This window comes from Leguminivora glycinivorella, chromosome 5 (genome assembly GCF_023078275.1).
Source record: "Leguminivora glycinivorella isolate SPB_JAAS2020 chromosome 5, LegGlyc_1.1, whole genome shotgun sequence".
Lineage (NCBI taxonomy): Eukaryota > Metazoa > Arthropoda > Insecta > Lepidoptera > Tortricidae > Leguminivora > Leguminivora glycinivorella.
In genome coordinates this window covers 20,484,562-20,508,483 of record NC_062975.1, presented here as the reverse complement: position 1 = coordinate 20,508,483, position 23,922 = coordinate 20,484,562, and the positions used below count along the sequence as shown (strand labels likewise).

The following is a 23,922-nucleotide window of genomic DNA, read 5'->3' as shown; positions in this document are numbered from 1 at the left end:
AAGTATCCACGAAGTATCCCAGAATAAAATACATTTGACACTGACAATAATAAGCTTTTCTTTTTTCTACGAATAAAAAGGTTGTAGTATGGTTGTATTAAGGTTGTATAAAAATTGTTGTCATTCACAAAAAAATAAAATTTTGAAAAACCCCCGACCGCGACATAGTACACCGATTTTCATGAAACATGGCTAGGAACACACCCGACTAACTCAGCTTTCAGACAAAAAATAGATATATTTCGGTTCATCCGCTCGGAAGCTACGATGCCACAGACAAACACACACACAGACAGACAGACACGTCAAACTAATAACACCCCGTCGTTTTTGCGTGGGGTGTTAAAAAGAGCTGGAGAAAAAACGCTGGTGGCCTAGTGGTAAGAGCAGGTAAGAGTGTGCGACTTTCAATCCGGAGGTCGCGGGTTTAAACCCCGGCTCCTATCAATGAGATTTTCGAAAATCTGTTCAATATTAGAATCTTTCGCTTGCCTGGGTATCAATATTGGCAGGTTAAACAACTTTTGCCCGTTGTAAACAAAATAACTATTGCATATATCTGTACGATCCGTCGCAACAGATCAATTGAAACGACCGATCAACAGTGTATGTCAACGTCGTAAACGATTTACTTGATCGCATAAGATATCGCACATCGCAACAAAATCCCGTGCGGTCGAAAGTGTGTGGCCCCCTTGCGGTTACGGATCGGACAGATATCGTAAACGATCGATCGTCTCGTGTGTGGCGGCGGTTTCGATGCGACCGATCGTTCACGATATCTGTCCGATCGATCGAAGCGACGGATCGCACCGTGAATGTGGTTAGTTATGTTATGTTATGACTATGACAAATTATTAGAGATGCCTCGGTAGCATCTCTGATTTTGAACACATTGAATCGGTGGAGTAACTTTAGGCACAGTACCTATAAAACCAGTAATAACTCTTCCAACAAATGTACGCCGCGCGGGGTGCACACAAGCGCGTCGTGTACGTACGCAACACATGCAAGCGGATTTGAATAAATGTGTATAAGAATAATATGCATAATGATAATTTGTGTTTTCTGACTGATATAATGTGGTATTATTATACTAATACTTATTGTTAATAGTATTAAATATCAACATCTTACTTTGGACGATGTCGAGTAACATTTATAGTAATTTTGTTGAACCACGTGCTTTCGAATGCTACTGCGAACGGTACCTTTCGCGTCGCCAATGCCGGGGAGTAACTACTGAGTCGTCCTTAAACTGTGCTTTAGGTTGGTGTAACTGTGGATATTGTTGAAGTGTGGATTATTGCATTAGAAAATAAACCAATTTTTGTAAATATGTAGTTTATAAACATTAAATAAATGTCATATACAAAGAAAAAGTGACCATTCTATGAAAATAATTTAATTTGTTCTTAGAATATGTAGTTTATTCAAAATAAAATACATTGCAACTTAAGTTACATAACATATTTAAATACTCTTAATTAATTATATGAATTTCAGCGTATGTAATGAAATACATTTAAATATTAGTCTTTCATAATTTAATATAATCATACTACCCTTATGAATACGACATGATTTTAACAAGAGTAGGAAGTCGGAATTAACGAGTAAACAAAATGTCAATAATTTCAATTTTAATATGTGTAATCCAAATGCTTAAATCAAAAATAAATCTAGAAGACCATTTCACAAAATAATTTATTTTTATATAAGGCAATAAAGGTTTATTTTAAATATACATTATAACTATACTTATATGTTTCTACTGTTCCTATACCTACCTAGCACGACGCTACGTACAAACGTTTACGGGCACAACTGAATTGAATGGAAAAATCATGCATAGACCTGGCAAAAATATATTTTCGATGAAAACCTAGAAACGACTCCCATGACGACTTTTTTAATTTTACTTATATCTGCATTTTCGATTTCGAAATGACTATCGTTTGGTAAGAGCGTGCGACTTTCGTTTGATATTTGCCAGTCGCTTTTCGATGAAGGAAAACATCATGAGGAAACCGGGCTAATTCTAATAAGGCCTAGTTGCCCTTCGGGTTGGAAGGTCAGATGGCAGTCGCTTTAGTGCTAGTGCCTACGCCAAATCTTGGAATTAGTAGTCAAAGTGGATCCCATATGTATGATATCGTTTTTAGACAAATCAGTTCCGAAAAACCTACAAAACCTCATGGATTTTATTGTTCTGTTAGAAAAATGTAAATGAAAAGGGTTTCTCCAAGTACCAGGGTAGTATAAGCCTCAGACAGTGACGCCGACGTGTCCGAGCGCGCTGGCCAGCGCCTTGAGCCGCGGCTTCATGTCGGCCTGCGACAGCCCGCGCCGCGCCGCGATCACCTTGAACGCGTTCAGGTATTCCAGCTCCGTGAATTGCGCGCCTTTCTCTCGGATCGATGCTATTATTTCCTGTGAACAAACAAATGTACGTAGAAAATTAAGCACGTAGTCTAAACGTCTTCAGCTCAAGTGGCTCTTTACGCTTGACAAAGGCAAACAGCGAACACATACCCCCTTAATCATCTAAATAAATAAAAGAAGAAACTGACTGACGTATCAACGCACAGCCGACGTTGGTCCTAGAGATTCCAAATTTGGCACGTAGGTTCCTTATAAAGTGTGGAGGAGCACTAAGAAAGGATTTTTCAAAATTCACCTCCTATCAAGGGGGTAAAATGGGGGTGCAAAGTTTGTATGGGAAAACAAGATTAGATTAGTACGCGGGCGAAGTCGCGGGAAAAAGCTAGTAATTTTCATAAACGTACACTAAAGTTATCGAGCCGATAAAGTTCGTTTGTCCCTTTCCGACGTATTGGTGTGATAGAAAGGGATAAACGAACTTTATCGGCTTGATAACTTTAGTGAACGTTTATGAATAAGGGCGATAGTGTTTGCTAGGCTTGTGTCGTTCACGAACTATGAACTGTTAGGAATAAAATCCCATCAGTGACCGAAATGAACTGAATTTTTCCGTGCTCTGAGAATCGATCTTTGCTCATTTAGTTCAGTATAGGATCAGCGAGCGCGAGCAGTTTGGATCGAGAACGAGTGTGTGACTGCGACGACCGAGAGCAAGAGCTACTTAGCAGAGCAACACAAAAATATCAAGGTTTCATATTAAACTTCGGTTACTTACAACCTTTCGACCCGGAATGTTACTATCTGTGGACTATTCGTATCATTTTGACACTATTCGGTCCCATTCGTTCTGATCTTTCCGACCGCAGTGGTCGCTGGTCTGGCTGAACTAAATGAGCAAAAGACCTAAAAGAGCGAACTAGTTCGTGGGAGCGATTGAACGAGATCGGAGCGCTCCGATAAACGAACGAAACGGTACAAGCCTAGTGTTTGCACACGAGTCAGTACAAACACGACGAACATGCCGAGTGCCAAATTAATCAATCAATCAATCAATCAATATTTATTTGCAAAAATGTAGTATTACAGTGAGTTCTTAAGTGTAAGTATACAAAAAGTGCTTTCATTCTACATTCGTGTACGTTGTTTGGTATTCGCTATTTGTCAAGCATGGAGCATCCCCTCAACTATGTCCACTTAAAAAAATCACGTCAATTTGTCGTTCCGTTTTGCCGTGAAAGACGGACAAAGAAACATACACACACAAACTTTTCCAATCATAATATTAGTATGGATTACCTCAGGCTCTGGCATAGCCAGTAGCAGACGAGAGTATTCATGAGCGCGCTGCAACCCGGCGTGAGGTAGGGAGAGAGCCGCCAAGCAGTGCCTGAGCGTAGCGAGGGTTCCTCCCGCGAGTTCCGCGTCCATGCACTGCCAGCGCCACACGACGCCCGCGGACATCATCTCGCCGATGCCGTTGAAGATGTACTGTGAGAGAAATGTAATATAAACAACATTAAGTAATCTATTTATTCACTAACGTGAAACGAGGTTGAAACTTACTTTCTGCTTAAATAATAGATTTTGTAACTATTATGTCAGATCGAAGTTTGTTTACTGACAAAATCATTTTGAAGTTTCAGTCTTTTTAAAGGGAAAACAATCAGCATAACACAAGGCTAATATTGATGCGGAGGATGCTGTGCACACTGATCTGCAAGCGCTGCAGATTGAAAACTGAAGGGAAACTGCAAAGGACCAGAATCAGTAGCTCGCAGTCGTGTTTAAGGCCAAGGTACAACGTTTGTTTTAGTGCCACGCGAACCGACCGCGCGGAGCGTCGCACGACCAAGTTGTATGAAGTTGATGTTGTCGTCCGCGCGGACCCGTCCGCTTTACTCATAGAACGAACGCTCCGTGAAATTAATACATATTAGTCCGGTGCGGTCGCGCTCCTCGCGGTCGGTCTGCGTGACACTAAAACCAGCCTAAATAAGTAAACTTTACAGCGTACGCCTCCATCCTTGTCGCCGGCTTGGAGGCAGTGTGAGACAGTATTACTCACCGCGCGGCGGCCGGGGGCCATGACGTTGTGCGCGTGCTCGTGGAAGGCGAGCAGCGCGTGCGCCAGCCGGCCCGCGCCGCCGGCCTCGTCGTCGTCGCCGCCCGCCGGCTGACCCAGGTAGTGGAAGCATTGGATTCGCATCTGACAACAAAAATACCATGAAAAACCGGCCAAGAGCGTGTCGGGCCACGCTCAGTGTAGGGTTCCGTAGTTTCCCGTATTTTTCTCAAAAACTACTGAACCTATAAAGGTCAAAACAATTTTCCTAGAAAGTCTTTATAAAGTTCTACTTTTGTGATTTTTTCATATTTTCTAAACATATGGTTCAAAAGTTAGAGGGGGGGGACGCACTTTTTTTTCTTTTAGGAGCGATTATTTCCAAAAATATTAATATTATCAAGAAACGATCTTAGTAAACCCTTATTCACCTTACCATCCATATTACCTATCCAACAATATATCACACGTTGGGGTTGGAATGAAAAAAAATATCAGCCCCCACTTTACATGTAGGGGGGGTACCTTAATAAAACATTTTTTTCCATTTTTTATTTTTGCACTTTGTTGGCGTGATTGATATACACATTGGCACCAAATTTCACCTGTCTAGTGCTAACGGTTACTGAGATTATCCGCGAACGGACGGACAGACAGACATGGCGAAACTATAAGGGATCCTAGTTGACTACGGAACCCTAAAAATACAAATAGGCCACAGGAACACTTTTACATGTCAACATTACAGAGTATTCGTTAAAATTAAACAAATTAAAGGCGAAGTCTGCAATATCTTTTTGTAACAGATAGCACCTTGTACGTTGTGGGTAAGGTGCAATTTTCTGAAAAAAATAATTGCAGATTGTACCCGATACGTTGTTGTCGTCGAAATATTAACTAAAAATATTAATCATAAGCAAAGTAGCTATACACTGATATAGAGTGTATAAAGTCTTTAATTGTCATATTATTACTAACTACACTTATTTAATACATAAAGAAAGCATAAACAGATACAAAGAAAAAAGAAATCTAAAATAATTTTAGAGTTGTAAAAGACTCCGAATGTATATGTGAGTGTGTTTAGTAAAACGTCCCACTTTGTCGGTTACCATTAAGGCGAGATTTACTTGTATCTTTATATGAATGAACTGACAAAGCAGCTTTATGGAAGTCGACAAATTGGGACGTTTTCCCGTGCACACTCACATATGGAGATGTATAGGATCTCCAAGAGTCAAAATTTTATTTAAGGACGAAAAACTATCCAATCAAATTTAGTATCCGATTTGAACGAGTTCCAAACAGTCTTCAGAAATAAGTATGTACAGTGAAATCATCTAGTCCATTATCATTTTAATTAACTATAACAGACTTTCCTCCTTATTCGGGTTTTCTTGCTACAAACTTCAGTTCATATTTTTGAAACAGTGAGACTGCTATTTAACAACATTTTCAACTCTTGAAGTATGTAAAAATAATTTTTTAAATACAAATTTACCTCCAAATGAAGGAACAGCAAGCATTTATGAGAGATCTCATCAAAGATGGCTGCCGCGGCAGAGATGTCTTCGCGCAGTTTGTCGGTCAGCCGGACGCCGCCGGACGGCGCCGTAAGCAGCCCCGGCAGCGACCGGATGTTAGTGGCCAGCCAGTCCTATAATAAAACTAATATAGACCATGGACGAAGTAAACAACCAAATATACAATTTTGCGTCACAATTTCGTTTAAAAAATCTGATAGTAATAAAAAAAATAGGTAATTTCGTCGATTTTCGGCATATAAGTATAGACTCGTTGCAAGTTATGCGAGGCGCGTTAATTTCTCCAAAGATCTCTTCAGCCTCGCATTTGTAAGCCAGTCGGGTATTTTTCTGCTAGATTGTGTGCGCGAGTTCAACTCCCGTGACCTCTTACCATCGACTCGCAGAGTAACGCGCTAAAAATAAAGAGTACTATCGTACAGTATGGCCACTCCCGCTCCCCGCTGAAAGTGCCGCCCACCCTCGGTTCCCCCACAGTTACCGCCTGTCAGAAACGCGAACAGTCGACCTGTCATATTTCACTCATACAAGCATAGTGCGCGTTCACCTACACGAGCTTAGACTGTGTGCTAGGAACGCGCCTCTTTAATATATTTGATCGCCAGTGTCCGAGGTGTGCCTAAAGCGTTGATGTCTCCGACGATTTCACGACGAGACATGTCACCGTCACCGAGGCTCGAACTCAGAACTTCGGCCTCACATTCATATGCCTGCATCAATGCCATGTGACGATTTCACGACGAGACACGGCGCCGTCGCCAAAACTGGAGCCCAGGATTTCGGCCTTATTATTCATATGCCTGAATTAATTCCTATCGAAAAATGTTATTTGCTGTTATTAACCTTAGCCAGCTTTCGGTCTTTGTCTTACCATGGACTCGCAGAGTAATGCTAAGTCGCCTAAAGCGTTGATGTCTCCGACGATTTCACGACGAGACACGGCGCCGTCGCCAAGACTGGAGCCCAGGATTTCAGCTTCGCGTTCATAGGCCTGTTTCAGGTCCTGCCGGAAAATATAAAAATACGTTACGTGCGAACAACATTTATTTATGTATCTGACACTCGTTATTCTTCCTCACTTATCATGTTACATACCAGCTTATTTTTATAGTGAAATTTTAGAAGTTATGTGAAAGAAAACATTTGGATGGATTGTTTTAAAAATTTGAGAGCATATATGTCGTTTTTGAAGATCAGTATATCCCCAAAAACATTATCAATAACTCTTACTAGTAGAATTGAAGTCCACAACAGCTTGCCAGTTCGGCAGCGTCTGCAGGAACCTCACTATATCGTCATCAGCCAGCCAAAGTGCCGCCCGCTACGACACAGCGGGTTGCAAGCGTGCGGGGCGAGCATCGCGAGCGAGGCGGGTAGTTATCTAGATTTAGAATGACATCATATTGGACATACCTGCTCATTCTTACTAGCAGAATTAGGATCCACAACAGCCTGCCAGTTAGGCAGCGTCTGCAGGAATCTCACTATATCATCATCGGCCAGCCACCGTGCCGCTCTTGACGGCGCAGCGGGTTGTAACCGTGCGTGAGCCGCGCGCGCGTGCGTGGCGAGTGCGGCTAGCGCAGCGGGTAGCGCGCGTAACGCGTGCGTGGCGCCGCACGCGCCGCAGCGCCGCGCGGCGTGCGCGCAGTGCGCCACGGCCGCCCAGCCCGCTGTACAGCAGGAGAACACGAGGCGGTGGCTGCGCAATACAATGAAAATAAATATCGGGAAATTCTAAAATAAATTGACATCATAATGGAAATACTAAGCAGGTAAGTAGGAATGATATCTTGTTTGAAATATTTCGCCTTTTGGCGTGCGAAACGACCAGTGGTGATAAAAAATGTAATAATTAGATGAATTCTATAGTTAATTCGGTATTACTTCGTCCGTATCCGTAAATTTTAATAAATATCGATATGCTACAGCAAAGTTTCTGCATAGATTAAATATAAGAAAATCATACCATCCCATACATTAAAATGCGACCGCCTAAGAACGCACATACACTACACCACACATAGATAGCGCCACAAAAAATGCCTTGTTGCCATCGATTACTTGTAGATTGGCGTTAAGTGTCACTTTCGAGCCTTATTTTTAATGTAGTTTTAGTTATTGTATAATTTGCATGCTGCCAAAGCACAGCTAAAAAGTTGGTACACACAATTTATGTAAGACCTATCATGTTAACACTTTTTAAATGCGAATAAAGAATTATGAATTATGAATTATTAAATCTATGTCAAAAGTGACAACGCCATCTACAAGTATAATCGAAAGCTACAAGACATTTATTTTGTGGCGCCATCTATGTGTGGTGTAGTGTATGCGCGTTCTTAGGCGGTCGCATTTTAATGTATGGGATGGTATGATTTTCTTATGCTTAATCTATGGTTTTTGTCAAAAATCGATACTTTGAAAAATACTAAACATACTCGTGCGGTCATTATGAAAAGCAAACGTTCTTATTACGCCATGCAAAGTCAAAGTTTGACTACATTGCCTCTAGCATCTATCCTAAATGATTATGCAATTAATGATACAATCGGACTAGTCTTATTGGCTTATTCTACTCACTTCTTCAATAGTCGTAGAAGTCTGACATTGTTCGTAGCAAGAAAGGACAATTTTATTATAAGTATAAGTAATAATACATTTCAATATACACATGGCGTTACCGAATAGACTATGAAGAATGTTTTACAATAATTCGATAATTACAAACGTTTTAATCTTTCTTCCAATTTATAGTTACAACTAATTTTCACTTTGGTCGGGTAATAACTTTTAAATTGCTGGAAAGGGTTATCAAAGAAGTAACATACAGATATAGTTGTACAACTCGTACCTGACTGGTCGAGAAGTATTTCTACAGTTAACCGAAGTTAGTTATACTTAATAAAAACAAGGGAAAACCATATTTATATTTTACTTTAGAAAAAACAGTTTCGTACATCATCATCCGACGCGTAAGGTATAATTCTTTACATGAAAGTAAGCAACTTACTTAGCGCTCGGTGGTTCAGGCGGCGCGCGTTCGCGCCACGCGGCCGCCTTCATAGCGACCTCGATGGAAGCCCTCGCTTCGCTCGCGAGCCGCTCGCTTTCCCCGGACCGCACGTAGTCCGTGATGAACGCTCGTAGGGAGCATTCGCCGCCGCTAGTAATAAAGAATCACTTTTAATAGGCTAGTTTCCTATACTTAAAATAAAATATTTTATGCAGTGCACGAAATAAAGCACCACATAAATAGAAGAAAAATATGGACGGGAATTATGTTTAAACATCATTTCTATTTAATAAGTCAAAGAGAAAGATATAAAGTGAATGAATTGACCGTGACGTCACTCCTCAGTATTTCATAGTAATTCCATATAAGCAAATCGTTTTGACAGTTCTTAAAAAGAAGCTGATTTGACTAGTAGGAAACTAGCCTATTACACTCAAATACAATAGTTAACTAGAGACAGGTAAAATCTCTGTTAGCGCCATTTCTACAAAGTACAAACCTTGGGCGGTTGTTAATATATTTCTAATTGATAATACCACAGATTATTAATAAGTTACTAACGTAACAGATCCTTCACTTGCCCGCAAAACGACAAATACCTACGCTTTATTTAACTAATACTAATAAGTTACTACGTAAAATTCAGAAGAATAGTAGGTACGTGCCACGCGACTACACAGGCGGGCGCGTGGCGCCCCAAGGACACTTGTTATCTCGAGGCAACAGCTAGACCCCCTGTCTTTAAACCGTTTGCTCAAAAGTAATCCTCGATGTCGCAACAACAGTCGCTTTTCAGTGAAGGAAAACATCCTGAGGAAACCGGACTAATTCCAATAAGGTCTAGTTTACCCTTCGGGTTGGAAGGTCAGATGGCAGTCACTTTCGTAGAAACTAGTGCCTACGCCAAATCTTGGGATTAGTTGTCAAAGCGGACCCCAGGCTCCCATGAGCCGTGGCAAATGCCGGGATAACGCAAGGAGGTGGGGGGGGGATATGACTTCAGAGTCCGCCAACTGCGGTTGGTGCAATTTAAATGGCCAATAAGTGCACAGTGCACACACTGGACAATCAACAGATGCATTTGCCTAAAGCGCTAAATATATCGTCACTACTTTTAAAAAAACTTGTATCTTCGTCTATCAATGAAAAGAAAACTGTAGTAAGTATGTATGGAATGCATATAGACTTACTGCGTTTTAACTTTGAGGAACAGCGTGAGATACGAGATTTTTTAAAAGTAGTAAAGATATCTACATGTACACTCACACAACAGGCTCGATGTCGTGTGTGAGCGCGTGTAGCGTCGGCAGGAGCACATGAAGTAGGCCCGGATCCGGTCGACATACTAGCGGGTACCGGCGCGCCGCCGCGCTTACTGTCGGTACCACTCCCACTGGAACAAAACCAAGGTAAAGGATATATGAGGCACATTATCCAAACTGAGACTGAATAAACCCTGTGTCGAGAGCATCTTCACACAGGCCACCAGGCCAAGTTTAACTGCCATCAGTTAATGCAACTTGACTATGAATTTTACTATAGCCTCTATATCAATTTAGGTGGTATGGTAGTGAGTGAGAAATGCGGAATAGTTGACGATGTCAGAATGATTTGGATTATAAAAAATTGCTTGGACTCTTCTCTTCCGGTATACCGGAATCCTGCGTTACTCGAAAGACACACATTACATGGCGACCCTGACAGACAAGGTTGTCCTACATTTCTAACAACGTCTTACCGTTGAGTTTGAAAAGCTTCTCGCGTCTTTGCGGCCGCTTCTTAGCGAAGTAATCTGCGATGCGAAGTTCGCTGTGTGTGTCCGAAGCGCTGGTGGAACGGGCGGCGGCGAGAGTTACACTTTCTATTTGGAGGTAGTCTGTCAGGAGCAGTTGAAGCTAAAACAAATTCAAATCTATCAATAATAGCAAAGAGGATCGAGTATTATAGAGAGTTACTGTCGAAGTAAAATGTGTCATCACAGTGCATAGACTGCCATGTCTTGACACAGGCTTAAAACTTTTGAACCTCCGTTTTGAGAATTAGACCTATATTCTTAGCTTGATATGTGTTAGCTTAGCAAATATTAATATTAGCGCCATCTAGCTGAGCGTATCCCGAAGGTGTAATGCCATCTAGGTCACCATACCTTTTTCTGTATGGTACTGAGGTACGTTTTTTTTCTTAGACTTTATCTGTCTATACGGAGTTATATGTCTTTGATAATAGGGTAACTTATAACTGAACCATAGAGTAACTTATACATACTATGAATTAAACATTATTTCCAACAAAAAATAAGTTTTCCCGCATGTAAATGTGGAAGTCAAGGATGTTAAACTTAAATTGGATAAAGCTGAGCGGCAAGATTGATAGCTAGAACACAGTAAATAAGACTATAGGAAAGGTATAATAGGTAAGTATATACAGTCAACCAATTGAAACCCTAGGCCACTCCACAACCATGTCAAAATGACTAGCAGTAAGAGATTTCTTACAATCTGATTTATAACGTCACTATGACATAGTTCTACAGTGGCCTAGGGTTCCAATTGATTGACTGTACAATACAAATACTTACAACTTGTTGAACGGCGCTCCAGTAGTGTATCTCGGTGTGAAGACACGAGTCTGAGATCTTGTGCTTCTGTAACGCGGCTCGCCACAATTGGAGCAGTCTGTTATAAAACAAATGAGTTTTCTGAGAGTCTGCGCTGCGAGCTGTCGTAAACCGATCTATACAAAATAGCATTTTTTGCAACCGGTGTTTAAAAGAAGGCAAAAATGGCGAGTGGCGAGAGTAACAATTTGAGGCAAAGCCGAAAATTGTTCATAAAGATGCGACGAGTATTTTTTGACTCAGTTATGTGAAATACACACTGTTTCCTGGATTTTGACTGAAATTTGAAAGCTTGAAAAAACATGTCTATGGTTCACATGTCTTTTTTCTGGAATGTTAAGTTAGTAACAACGTAACACAGTACGTTAAAACCCAAAAACACACTGCTACTAATGTGTTTTTGGGGAATAGACTATAGACTTATTTTGACATCTTTATGTAGGGTTTAAAGATATATAACGACCCTGTAAATGACGAATGATAGATAGTACGGGTACCACTCAAATAGTTTACCGAAAACGTAGAAGTAGAACCTTTTTATTATCAACTAGCTTTTGCCCTCGGCTTCGCTCGCGTTAGAAAGAGACAAAAAGTAGCCTATGTCACTCTCCATCCCTTCAACTATCTCCAGTTAAAAAATTACGACAATTTGTCGCTCCATTTTGCCGTGAAAAGCGGACAAACAAACAGACACACACACTTTCCCATTTATAATATTACTGGCTTTTGCCCGCGGCTTCGCACGCGTTAGAAAGATACAAAAAGTAGCCTATGTCACTCTCCATCCCTATAACAACCTGCACTTAAAAAATCACGTCTATTCGTCGCTCCGCTTTGTCGTGAAAGACGGACAAACAGACACACACACTTTCCCATTTATAATACATACTAGCTTTTACCCGCGGCTTCGCCCGCGTAATAAAAGTATTCATTAAGATTTTCATTTGGATCCGTAGGGACCGTAGGTTTCTCTGTAGGTATATTTATCTGCGATTATTTCGATTGCACATAATACTTTTGCTTGCAATGATTGTAGAAATATTACACATCGACCACAGCGTGGGTAATTCTATATACGCTGGGGAAACCTTTATAAACATCCCACATAGCCCGTATTTAGACACTATGATCGGTATATTGATTTAAACTAACACGATCTTCACTCATATTATTAAATTAAAACGGGACTTAATCGCGTAAAACTTACGTTTTATATTTAACCCGACGTTTCGGACATGACATTACGTCCGTGGTCACGTCGTGGTCCGTCGTGGTCGTGGTGCCAGTCTACCCGTGACCACGGGCGTAATGTCATGTCCGAAACGTCGGGTTAAATATAAAACGTAAGTTTTACGCGATTAAGTCCCGTTTTAATTTAATAATACTATGATCGGTGGGTAAAAAGTACTTTTTTCTATTATCCCTTACAATTTTTTACATTTTGCTTATACTTATCGCAAACGTAATCTTCAAGCAAGCAAACAACGATCGTCTTAGAGCACATTGATTGTAAGAGACCGCCGACCGATTATCCGTATCCCTCTAACGATACCCATATTATCCGTATCCGTATCGCTATCGCTATCGCTATCGCTATCCCTATCGCTATCCCTATCGCTATCCCTATCGCTATCCCTATCCCTATCCCTATCCCTTATCAAGATGTTTAATGATATAACACTTTAAGTTCTCGCGCTTTGTACACATATTTAAAGTCACATACAGGTCGAACGCGATTAATTAACATTATTTTTACCTTTTTTCCCAACGTTTCGGCCAGGTTGCACTGGCCGTGGTCGCGGAAGACTGACGTCCCAGCAAAATGTCACCGGAGATGTAAACAACACAAAACTACCCGATATTAATTTATATAAATGTTCGGGGTAGACAAATAAATATAATCTACCCGCTTTTAGTTAATGTTTATTTCCCACCATGTTTATTTTAAAGGTAAAAATAATGTTAATTAATCGCGTTCGACCTGTATGTGACTTTAAATATATGTTTAATGATTTCTTATCAAGTGCTAAAATATAAAGTTTCATGGTTTTATCATTTAAAATTAAGAAATCCCATACAAACTTTCAACCTCTTTTTCAACCCCTTCATCCCTTTTTTTCGAAATAAAAAGTAGCCTATGTTCTGTCTCAGGGTCTAAAGATTGTCTGTTCCAAATTTCATCAAAATCGGTTGCGTGGTTTAAGCGGGAAAGCGTAACAGACAGACAGACAGACAGACAGACAGACAGACAGACAGACAGACAGACAGAGTTACTTTCGTATTTATAATATTATAGTATAAGTATATATAGTATATATAGTATATTATAGTATATATAGTATATAGTATAAGTATAGTATGGAATGGATTAGTATGGATTAGTATTAGTATTCTTCTTCTTCTTTAGTCGTTCCCTCAATGCTGAGGATCGTGACATCATGTCATTCTGTTGAAGACTAGGTCTCTCCATAGGCGTCTGTCCCTCGAGAAGCGCATGGCCTCGTGCAGTTTTAATCGCATGGGCATTTTAGTATATTAGTATGTATGTATATGTATGTATGTATAAGCTTTATTGTACATAAAGGAAACAAAAGAGACACAGTTACAGAGTCAGTAATATACAATGTAGGCGGACTTATCCCTTAATGGGATTTCTTCCAGTCAACCTTTGAGGAAATGAGTAGAAGCGAATTAACGATGAGTAACCAATTTAAAAATGTACAAACACTAAAAGAATTAAATGCAAATTTTGTATACACAAATGGTAACAAATATATACATATACAATTACATTAATACACCAATATATACATATATAATAATATAATAATAAATAAACAAATACTCATAAAATATATATTTATATAGGTACTTAGACCAAAAAGTATATGGATTATGGATATTAATTCGAACCACAAAGCAAGACGACAATTTAAAAAAAAAAATAGATAAAAATTAAAGAAAAAGAAAAAGAAAGCAAAAAAAACAATCCGTTTAAAAAAAAAAAGTGTCGGAAAGCCATAGTTTTCTAAGGTTATTCTTGAGTGCTGCTACAGATTGGGATTGCCTCACGGACACCGGTATCTCATTCCACAATTTAACGGCATAGACAGAAAAAGATTTTCTGTATGTCCGCGTCTTATTGGGTGGAATTACAAGAGCAAGATTGGCGCTAGATCGCAAACGGTGATTACTGCCAGCAGCCAAGTAACTAAATCTTTCGGAAAGGTAACGTGGCGAAGACGGATTAAATAAAACATTAAAAAGCAGTGACAGGACATGCACGTCTCGACGACGGCGAATCGGCAGCCAGCCAAGCTGAGATCGGAACTGTAGTATGGATAATATAGTTACCTCTTATTCCTCACGGCACACGCTCTAAACTGCTCCACGAGCGCGTTGACAAGCCGCAGCGGCTTCGAGTTCTCTACCGCCTCGTCCGGCGCGTCCGGAACGTCCGGAAAGTCCGGTAAATCCGCTAGGTCCGGCTCCACGTCCCCGTCTTCGATTATCCGGCGAGACACGGATTCTATTACGGTTAGTAACTCGTCTTGGATTTGGACTTTGAATTTCTGTAACAACGTGAAAACCGGTGTAAAATATACTTCGATTTATTAGCGTTAGAATTTAGATATCGGTCATCCTATTTTCCCGCATACTATAAGGACGAGATTGGCTTATATTTTGACACGAATATCCTGTCAAACCGCCTTAAGTCAAGCACTAAGGGCACTGGTCCCACCGCAAGCTAGTAAGCTATGAGCTTTCGGCTACAAAAACGAACAAAAGATAAGCACCCCCGTGCAAATAAAAGAGACACCGCGATGTTTGTAGTTACTCGCCCAGCGGTGAGCTATTAAAATCGCCGTGTCTCTTTTATTTGCACGGGGGTGCTTATCTTTTGTTCGTTTTTATAGCCGATAGCTCATAGCTTACTAGCTCGCGGTGGGACCAGTGCCTAAAGTGGGAACTTTTGCCTGCCGTGATCAGTATCTATAGTCAAAATCATAATATTTAAATATTCGATTCATCGGCAGTCTTACGTCAGTGACCTCTTTATGTTGGTGCAAAATTTTCAAAACTCCCAGAAGTTTTAGTGATATCATGACATTCATAACGGTAGTCTCAAAATGTTTTCTCCTATTTAAGCAAACACTGCTAACGAAACAAAGTTCAAATTCTTACCTCAGTGGCTTTTGTTAATTTAAGACTTCCAAAGCTTCTAGCTATATCATGAGAAGCTTCAAAATTTTACCTCAGTGGCGCAACATTTGCAAAAGACTTTTATATCTTTTTTATATCTTTAACCTCAGTGGATGGATTCTTTAAGCTGGTTCAAATTCTTACCTCAGTACCCTCTTTGAGCTGGTTCAAGACTCCCAAAGCTTCCAGCGATATCATGACGGTGGTCTCAAACGTTTTGTCTTCCTCCGTGAGCGACGCCTCGAACTCGGGCGTAATGTCTTGTAGGTACGCGTCGGTGACTTCCTCGCTCTTCGTTAGCTCTGTTGACAAATGTGTTTTTCTAAAGTCTGACCAGAAATATATGACTATTGTCATGAGGGCGCTGTTATTCTGATGTATGCGGTGACAGTTTAAAACATGAACAAAAAAGACTCTATAAAAAAATTTCTACTCGTCGACTTTAATCTGTCAATTAGGACACCACAAACTAAACTATATGTGCCCTTTTCAGTGTTGGATAGTCTTTGACGCTTAGTCAACTATAATATTTCACACACTTCACTTTAGTTAACTGAAAAAAATTCAAAAATAGAACTTCATACAAGTTCTATACTAATTTGCGATACCTGGCAAATTTTTCTGCATCTGAAACACATTTTTTTTAATCTATCGCGTTATCGACCAATCAGAGACGGTTATTACAAACAATTGGTTGCTAGGTAATTCGATGTTGATACAATGGTGAACGACGCTATTAACATTAATTTTAACTTGAATGATGATAATAATTGTCGCCCATTGATGATGAAAATGATGACTCATAGAAAAAGTCTCAGCAAGCTCAGCAAGCTTCGTGGCCTAAACATGATACTCGACTGAAAAGCTTTGTATTATATCACGATTGTATAAAATACTATTACAATCATATCAAAGATTGTTACGGGGCCTTACGAGATATGTGTTCTGACCTGGTTTTCAAATTATTTCTTTTTGGTATGTAACTATGGATAATCACAAACCAACAGCTTTAAACTTACAATATATGTACAACAAAATAGATCTCACACACTTTTGGTACTTACTCATAAATGTCATAATTAAATGAATGCTAACACTTATAAGTACGTGTGCACGAAAGAGAGGAAAAAAAGCTTAAATTATTTAAATAGCAATCCTTACAAAATATCATAATTTTCGAACCAACTGCCCTGCCTGAGTCTGTGTTTCCACCATGAGTACAATCCAGGTCTCTTTAAAGCAAGAGTAAATAGGTATCTCAGAGGCACAGAACACCCCACTAGAAGCCTAATGCAAGCGATATTGTTCGAGACGCAAATCACCAATCCTTGCGGGGCGAGGCGGGCGCGCACGGTGCTGCCATTGGTCGTTTCAAATAATGGCGCGCCTTTACGATTAGCAGCAGGGATGGGAATGGGACATGTCTATTATAGACAATGGTACCGGTACCAGTACTGTGGTGAATTTGTTTTGCAACAAATTATAATACAGTATGTAACCTAACGAAAACCATTTACTGTAACCCGTAAATGTCCAGGTGATACTGAGAAACTTTTAATATGGGACCAACACCCAAAACGCGAAATAAAAATTTACTCTCCCATAGGAAATACTTACTATAAAATAAAACTACCTATGAAACTGTCAGAAGATATTTTCGTGATTTCGGGGTTGATCCCATAGTAAAAGTTTCTCAGTATCACCTGGACATTTACGGGTTACAGTAAATGGTTTTCGTTAGTTTACATACTGTATTATAATTAAATTATAATAAGGCCTAGTTACCCTTCGGGTTGGAAGGTCAGATGGCAGTCGCTTTCATAAAACTAGTGCCTACGCCAAATCTTGGGATTAGTTTCCAAAGCGGACCCCAGGCTCCCATGAGCCGTGGCGAATGCCGATGCCGGGATAACGCAAGGAGGATGATGATTGTGATAGCACCTCAATAAAAATCATTCTAGTAACTAATAACTAAACTGTGCATTTTTACTTACGTTTACTAAGTTAAATTACCAACTAAATATTCTAAACTAATCAATCAACTAAATAACACTACAGACTCTACAGATTCTAGATAATTATTCACAATTACAAATCTGCTTTCTTTTATATTTCATAAAATGGTAGCACAGGGTACGAACGGTAGTACGAAGTTCCCGCAACAGACATAAACTAACATGGCCCCATCCCTAGTCGTTTACGTGAAAGGGATAGCATATCGCATTGTTAACTAGGCAAAAAGGGATGGACGCGCCTCGGCGCCGCTCAGTACAGCCATATTGACCAGTATAAATGAACTCCGCGGATAATAAACAATATTCAACAAAATAATTAATTTGACTTAACTGTGGAATGTTATTCCATCTTTTTTATATGTAGAAGTGTTAGAAGACTTGCCACACCACTTTATGCTGCAATAGACCATTGTTTGCAACCAAATTTGATTATTTAAGATTTTTTCCCGAGCGGACACGAACACTGTTAGCGGGTCGTATACTTGGGCGCTACTGATCGGTGTCGCACGCGTTCAAACTTTTATAAACCTGATTTGTCGTATGCTTGGTGACCGCGAGTCGCCCTGTAAGGGCCGTCTTGTTGTATTTGTCTGTGCTCAGAGGTAAGCGTGCTAACCGTAGACCGCATCATCACTTACCATCAGGTGTGATCGTGGTCAAACGTCTACCTATTCATACTAAAAAAAAAAACCTGCCAAGAGCGTGTCGGGCCACGCTCAGTGTAGGGTTCCGTAGTTTTCCGTATTTTTCTCAAAAAGTACTGAACCTATCAAGTTCAAAATAATTTTCCTAGAAAGTATTTATAATGTTCTACTTTTGTGATTTTTTTCATATTTTTAAACATATGGTTCAAAAGTGAGAGGGGGGGGGGGGACACACTTTTTTTTTCCTTTAGAAGCGATTATTTCCGAAAATATTAATATTATCAAAAAACGATTTTAGTAAACCGTTATTCATTTTTAAATACCTATCTAACAATATATCACACGTTGGGGTTGGAATGAAAAAAAAATCAGTCCCCACTTTACATGTAGGGGGGGTACCCTAACAAAAGATTTTTTTTTTCACTTTTTATTTTACCACTTTGTCGGCGTGATTGATATACATATTGGTACCAAATTTCAGCTTTCTAGTGCTAACGGTCACTGAGATTATCCGCGGACGGACGGACGGACAGACAGACATGGCGAAACTATAAGGGTTCCTAGTTGACTACGGAACCCTAAAAACTAGTTTGTTATATTAATTTTCAGGCAATGCTATTGTTACCTGCCAAAAGCAGCGCTGTTCGGCGTCGAGACGACATCCGGCGCGTGAGCGGCGCCGCTTCGCCGTACAATGCCGATGACAACCGACGAAGAATCACCGTCACCAGTTCGTGCTTCTTTTCCTATGCAAACAATATATCGAAACACATTAACAACCTACTACTTAGGCACAGTATAATAAAGAGTACTGTCGTACAGTATGGCCACTCCCGCTCCCCCCTGAAAGTGCCGCCCACCCCCTCTCGGCTACCTCACAGTTACCGCCTGTCAAAAACGCGAACAGTCGACCTCTCATATCTCACTTATACAAGCAAGGGACGCGTTCACCTACACGAGCATAAAATGTGTGCTAGGAACGCGCCTCTTTCATATATTTGATCGCCAGTGTCCGAGGTGTGACTTTTAGGTCTATTTTATATTGAAACTCATATTACAAAAGAAACCAAAAACGACCAACATTTTGCGCGGCCCAGGAATCTCTGTGGCCGTTAAAACGCCACCTAGCAGACGTCAGTGAAATCAACCTTAAGATACGCGATAGTAAAACATGTAAACCGCGCTAACGTGCAGAAATGATGCGACGGCAGTGTTAAGTCCAAAATCGAACATTCCCATGCGAAATCAATAATAGGTTATACTTCTAGGATAGATAGGATAGGATTCTAGGTTGATTCATCGCCATCTAGCATGCGCGGATCCAGGGGGGGTCATGGGGGTCATGACCCCCCCCTGGAGCCTAGGTTGGCCATACAAATAGACCAAGTGATCCCCCCCTGGGGCCTGGGCCTTTACCACGTGACCCCCCCCCTGGGCACGAAGCTGGATCCGCGCTTGCCATCTAGCAGACAAGCACAAGCGCCGGCCGAAAGATGCTGGCAGATGTCAATGTCTGCTCAAGTTATCACATCAAGGCCATGCGCGGATCCAGGGGGGGGGGGTCATGGGGGTCATGACCCTCCCCTGGAGCCTAAGTTGGCCATACAAATAGACCACGTGACCCCCCCCTGGGGCCCCGGGCTTTTACCACGTGACCCCCCCCTGGGCACAAAGCTGGATCCGCGCTTGATCAAGGCAGAGCCACCTAGTAGACTTTATTGTAACTAACCTCAAGATGCGCTCTCGTAGTGTTGAGCGCGCTGACGTGCGACAGTGTTGTGGCGGCCGTATCGAGCGCTGAGCGAAGCGAATGTGCACAAGCTAGTACCAGCCCTCGCGAGAGATGGTCACGGATGTCACGCTCGGAGACTACAACACGTTCACTGGAGAAAAGTTGTAACAAAACTTGCATAAGTAAAAATACACAATACTATTACGGTTCGTTACAACCAAATTTTATAATACCATGTTCGTAGAATGTCGCAATGTTAAAACGGATGAGTAGTAAAATGTCTAAAATTACAAAAATACCGATTTCCAGTATATCAAAACGCCAAAATGACATTGGCCTATTACATCCAATATCCAAAATAGTTTCATAATAACCAAAATTCAAAATGACACTTTCTCAGAATACCCAAAATTTTATTTACAGTGTGCATTATATTCCTTGCAGTGAGTTTTATTATTAACTAGCTTCTGCCCGCGGCTTCGCTCGCGTTATTAAGAGACAAAGAGCAGCCTATGTCACTCTCCATCCCTTCAACTATATCCACTTAAAAAATCATGTCAAATCATCGCTCCGTTTTGCCGTAAAAAACGGACAAACAAACAGACACACACACTTTCCCATTTATAATATTAGTATGGATTTTAGTATTTATTTAGTTCATTAATGCTAACTATTTATGGCTTGATTGCCGGGAATTGTAACTTTATTGAGCCCATCTTTGTACTCAAGGAACTTTATCTCCTCCACATAGTAACTTACATGATGGTAAGCATATGCAGCGCATGATGGTGCGTCCTAGCATCCTGCCAAAGCCGCCGCAGCTCGTCGCGTCGCACGCGCAGCAAGCTGCGGCATGCGGTTAGTCGCGCTGTAGCTGCGTCGGTGTGCTGACCCCAGCTAGCTAGGGCTGCTTGGACACTGCTGAATTTCTGAAGAGTATAAGTATAAATATAAAGTAGAAAATAGAAATCAACATCACTATTCCGCCTTGAAATGCTGGAACTATATTCCACCACCTCTATGCTTTCATTTAAAATTAAATTCAAAAGTATAGGCTGAATAGGCTAGTTTCCTACTAGTCAAATCAGCTTCTTTTTAAGAACTGTCAAAACAATTTGCTAATATGGAATTACTATAAATTACTGAGGTGTGACGTCATGGTCAACTCATTTACTTTTGACTTATTAAATAGAAATTATGTTTAAACATAACTACTAAGGTACAGCGGGGCAAATCTCGACTGAGGGGCAATTGTAACTAATCCATTTTGTCCATGGTGATGGTGAGTTCTACATGTATCCTGAACACGCCTACCATACATAACAGGTGGACACTCTATTTAATAATGCAAACATTGTAAAACATGGAAAAAATGGACCAGTTACATTTGCCCCCCAGTCGAGATTTATCCCGCTGTACCTTATCCACATAATTATATGTGGAGCTTTATTTCATGCACTGCATAAAATATTTTAGTTTAAGCATAGGAAACTAGCCTATTAACAGATAATTTTACAATTATAGTTCTGTGTAATTTAATTTAATAAAAGTATGCTTGTTGGTTACAATGAAACTGTAAGGTTACAATTCTTTGTACAAAGCTTGACAATTAATTTCTAGTAATATGGATCCACATACAAATTAATGCAACACATATGGTTATTATAGCATTATCCATGTCAGGACTGTATTCATACATGCCGGGGGCATGTATGTTGGGAAAGTTCCAAATTCATAATCAGAAAATGGGCCTGGGTCTTGTGAGATTAAATATTAGACATATACTCATTTATAAGGTCAAAGAGCTTTTGTGACATGTCCTAAATACTTAAATTATGTTTTTAGTTTTTGTTCTCAATCAATTGTACTCTACAGTCAGTTCATCTTTACTTGTCCTATCATGTAAACAAACGAAACGTCAAATATGATCAAAGACAATTACTAGTGATTGGAAATGTCGATAAAATGATGTATTAACAATAATTTGTAAATAAACGCTCCTAACGTCATCAGAGGATTTTCAATTTTACAGCACACAATATTTATTGTAAAAACATTTTGTTAGGTTTCATCACATTTGCAACAATCCTATGAAAAAGGCTAGTACAGTATTCATTTTATAGTACCTAACATTAACATTAATACAACAAAAAATATACTGATAGTAAAATATTTATTGTAAAGAGGTAGGAAATAAAACGTAAAGAAGTCGGTAAAAAATCTGATAAATTATTGTAATTAATATCAACACACTTTTTCAAAGCTATACAAACTCAAACGTTCATATCGATCGTTCATAACGATAAGTTGTCATCCCAACATTATGACTCATAGACAATTTAGACTTCGTAATGTCAGGAGTTTTTGATGTCATCCGTTCGTAATTACAATTATTGATGAAAATCTTTTTAGAAATGATATTTTTCAGTGGTTTTTTGATTGATTTCAATACTTTGTGAGTTTATTTAAGTTACCATAACATTTTTAGTGATGGTTAATGTGCAATTCCAGAGAAAATTGAGATAATGTTTTCCAGCAGTGTTTGTGTACATGATTGGACAAGTTAGGTTGAACTGAGTGTATACAGTTTGCTTTAGGTTATAAATTATAATATAAAGTACTATCGTTCAAGACAGGTGTTCAATTACAATTCTACACTCTACCCTAGTTTAATACCTGCATAACTTCCATAATTTCCTGTGCATGTTCAGCAACCAGCTCGTCCAATCTAGCATCACTCTTCTTATATTCCTTCTCTAGTTTAGCACGTTCTTTTTCTCGCTGCTCGTTGGTCTCACTTGCCGATAAAGTGCGAATAACAGACATTAAAAGTCCACTCTGTAAGAAAAACGATTGTGTTAAAACAGTATTCATCATAATTTCCTAAACAAAATAAGATTTAGAGAAAATAGTGAAAAACCTAAATAATATTTTCACTACGCCCCGTTGATGGACGCAACGAATGACATCGATGACGTTGACGTTTAGCTAGTCTATTTTCCTACATCGAGGACATACCCAATAGAGTGGTAATATGGGGCTGTCCGTCTGCGCAACGGATATGTGATTTGTCACTTATAAATGTTAGCGCACGCTCTCACTAAAACAGTACAAAACCAGTATTGGATCCGTGCGTACGTCTCTGCGAATTGCGAAATAAATTATAGTTTGTTTTACTATTATTATAATGGCGTGCTGTGCTATTAAGTTTCGTAGAAAAAACAGCAAAACATCTGATAGACAACATAAGGAATAACTTTTCATCGGTAAGTTACGATTTTAAATTATAAACTACTTTATATTAAATTTTGTCCGGAGGCCAAGTTAAACTGGACAACAAAAGTGAAAGGTGATGACGCAGGCTAGACGTATGTCGTTATCTCTTGCTTCCACGTAACTCAATTCACATCACACCATCTCTTTCCAGTCTGCACTAGTGTTGTACATGCTTAATTTATAGCATCAAGTGGTGTATCGATATTTAAGTAATGAGTAAGGAATATTATTGTGTGTACCTACTACATAATGATTATACTCTATTTAAATAAAGAAACGAGAAAGTTATCTTGCACTAATGTTTGCATTAATGGTTTATGTCGAATATTTGTATATTATCGATTATGTTAAGCTTGATTGATTATATTATATGTATTAGGTACTTAATTCTTAGGTGTAATTAGATATGTTTTGGGTATATTTAGGTG

General features: G+C 39.7%; 1 protein-coding gene across 1 annotated transcript; it reads right to left on the bottom strand.

Moving 5' to 3' along the window:
• Positions 1–1,419: 1,419 nt before the first annotated feature.
• LOC125225970 (exocyst complex component 4) lies at positions 1,420–23,665 on the bottom strand. The gene is made up of 17 exons (XM_048129784.1): positions 23,633–23,665; positions 22,895–23,056; positions 20,978–21,147; positions 20,216–20,369; positions 19,112–19,232; positions 15,972–16,129; positions 14,979–15,196; positions 11,586–11,682; positions 10,746–10,902; positions 10,274–10,400; positions 9,005–9,157; positions 7,405–7,693; positions 6,863–6,994; positions 5,949–6,104; positions 4,451–4,591; positions 3,682–3,873; positions 1,420–2,433 (listed from the first exon to the last, which is right to left on the bottom strand). The coding sequence occupies exons 1-17, from the start codon at positions 23,663–23,665 to the stop codon at positions 2,269–2,271; spliced, it is 2,625 nt and encodes an 874-aa protein (XP_047985741.1). The 3' UTR covers positions 1,420–2,268.
• Positions 23,666–23,922: the final 257 nt, after the last annotated feature.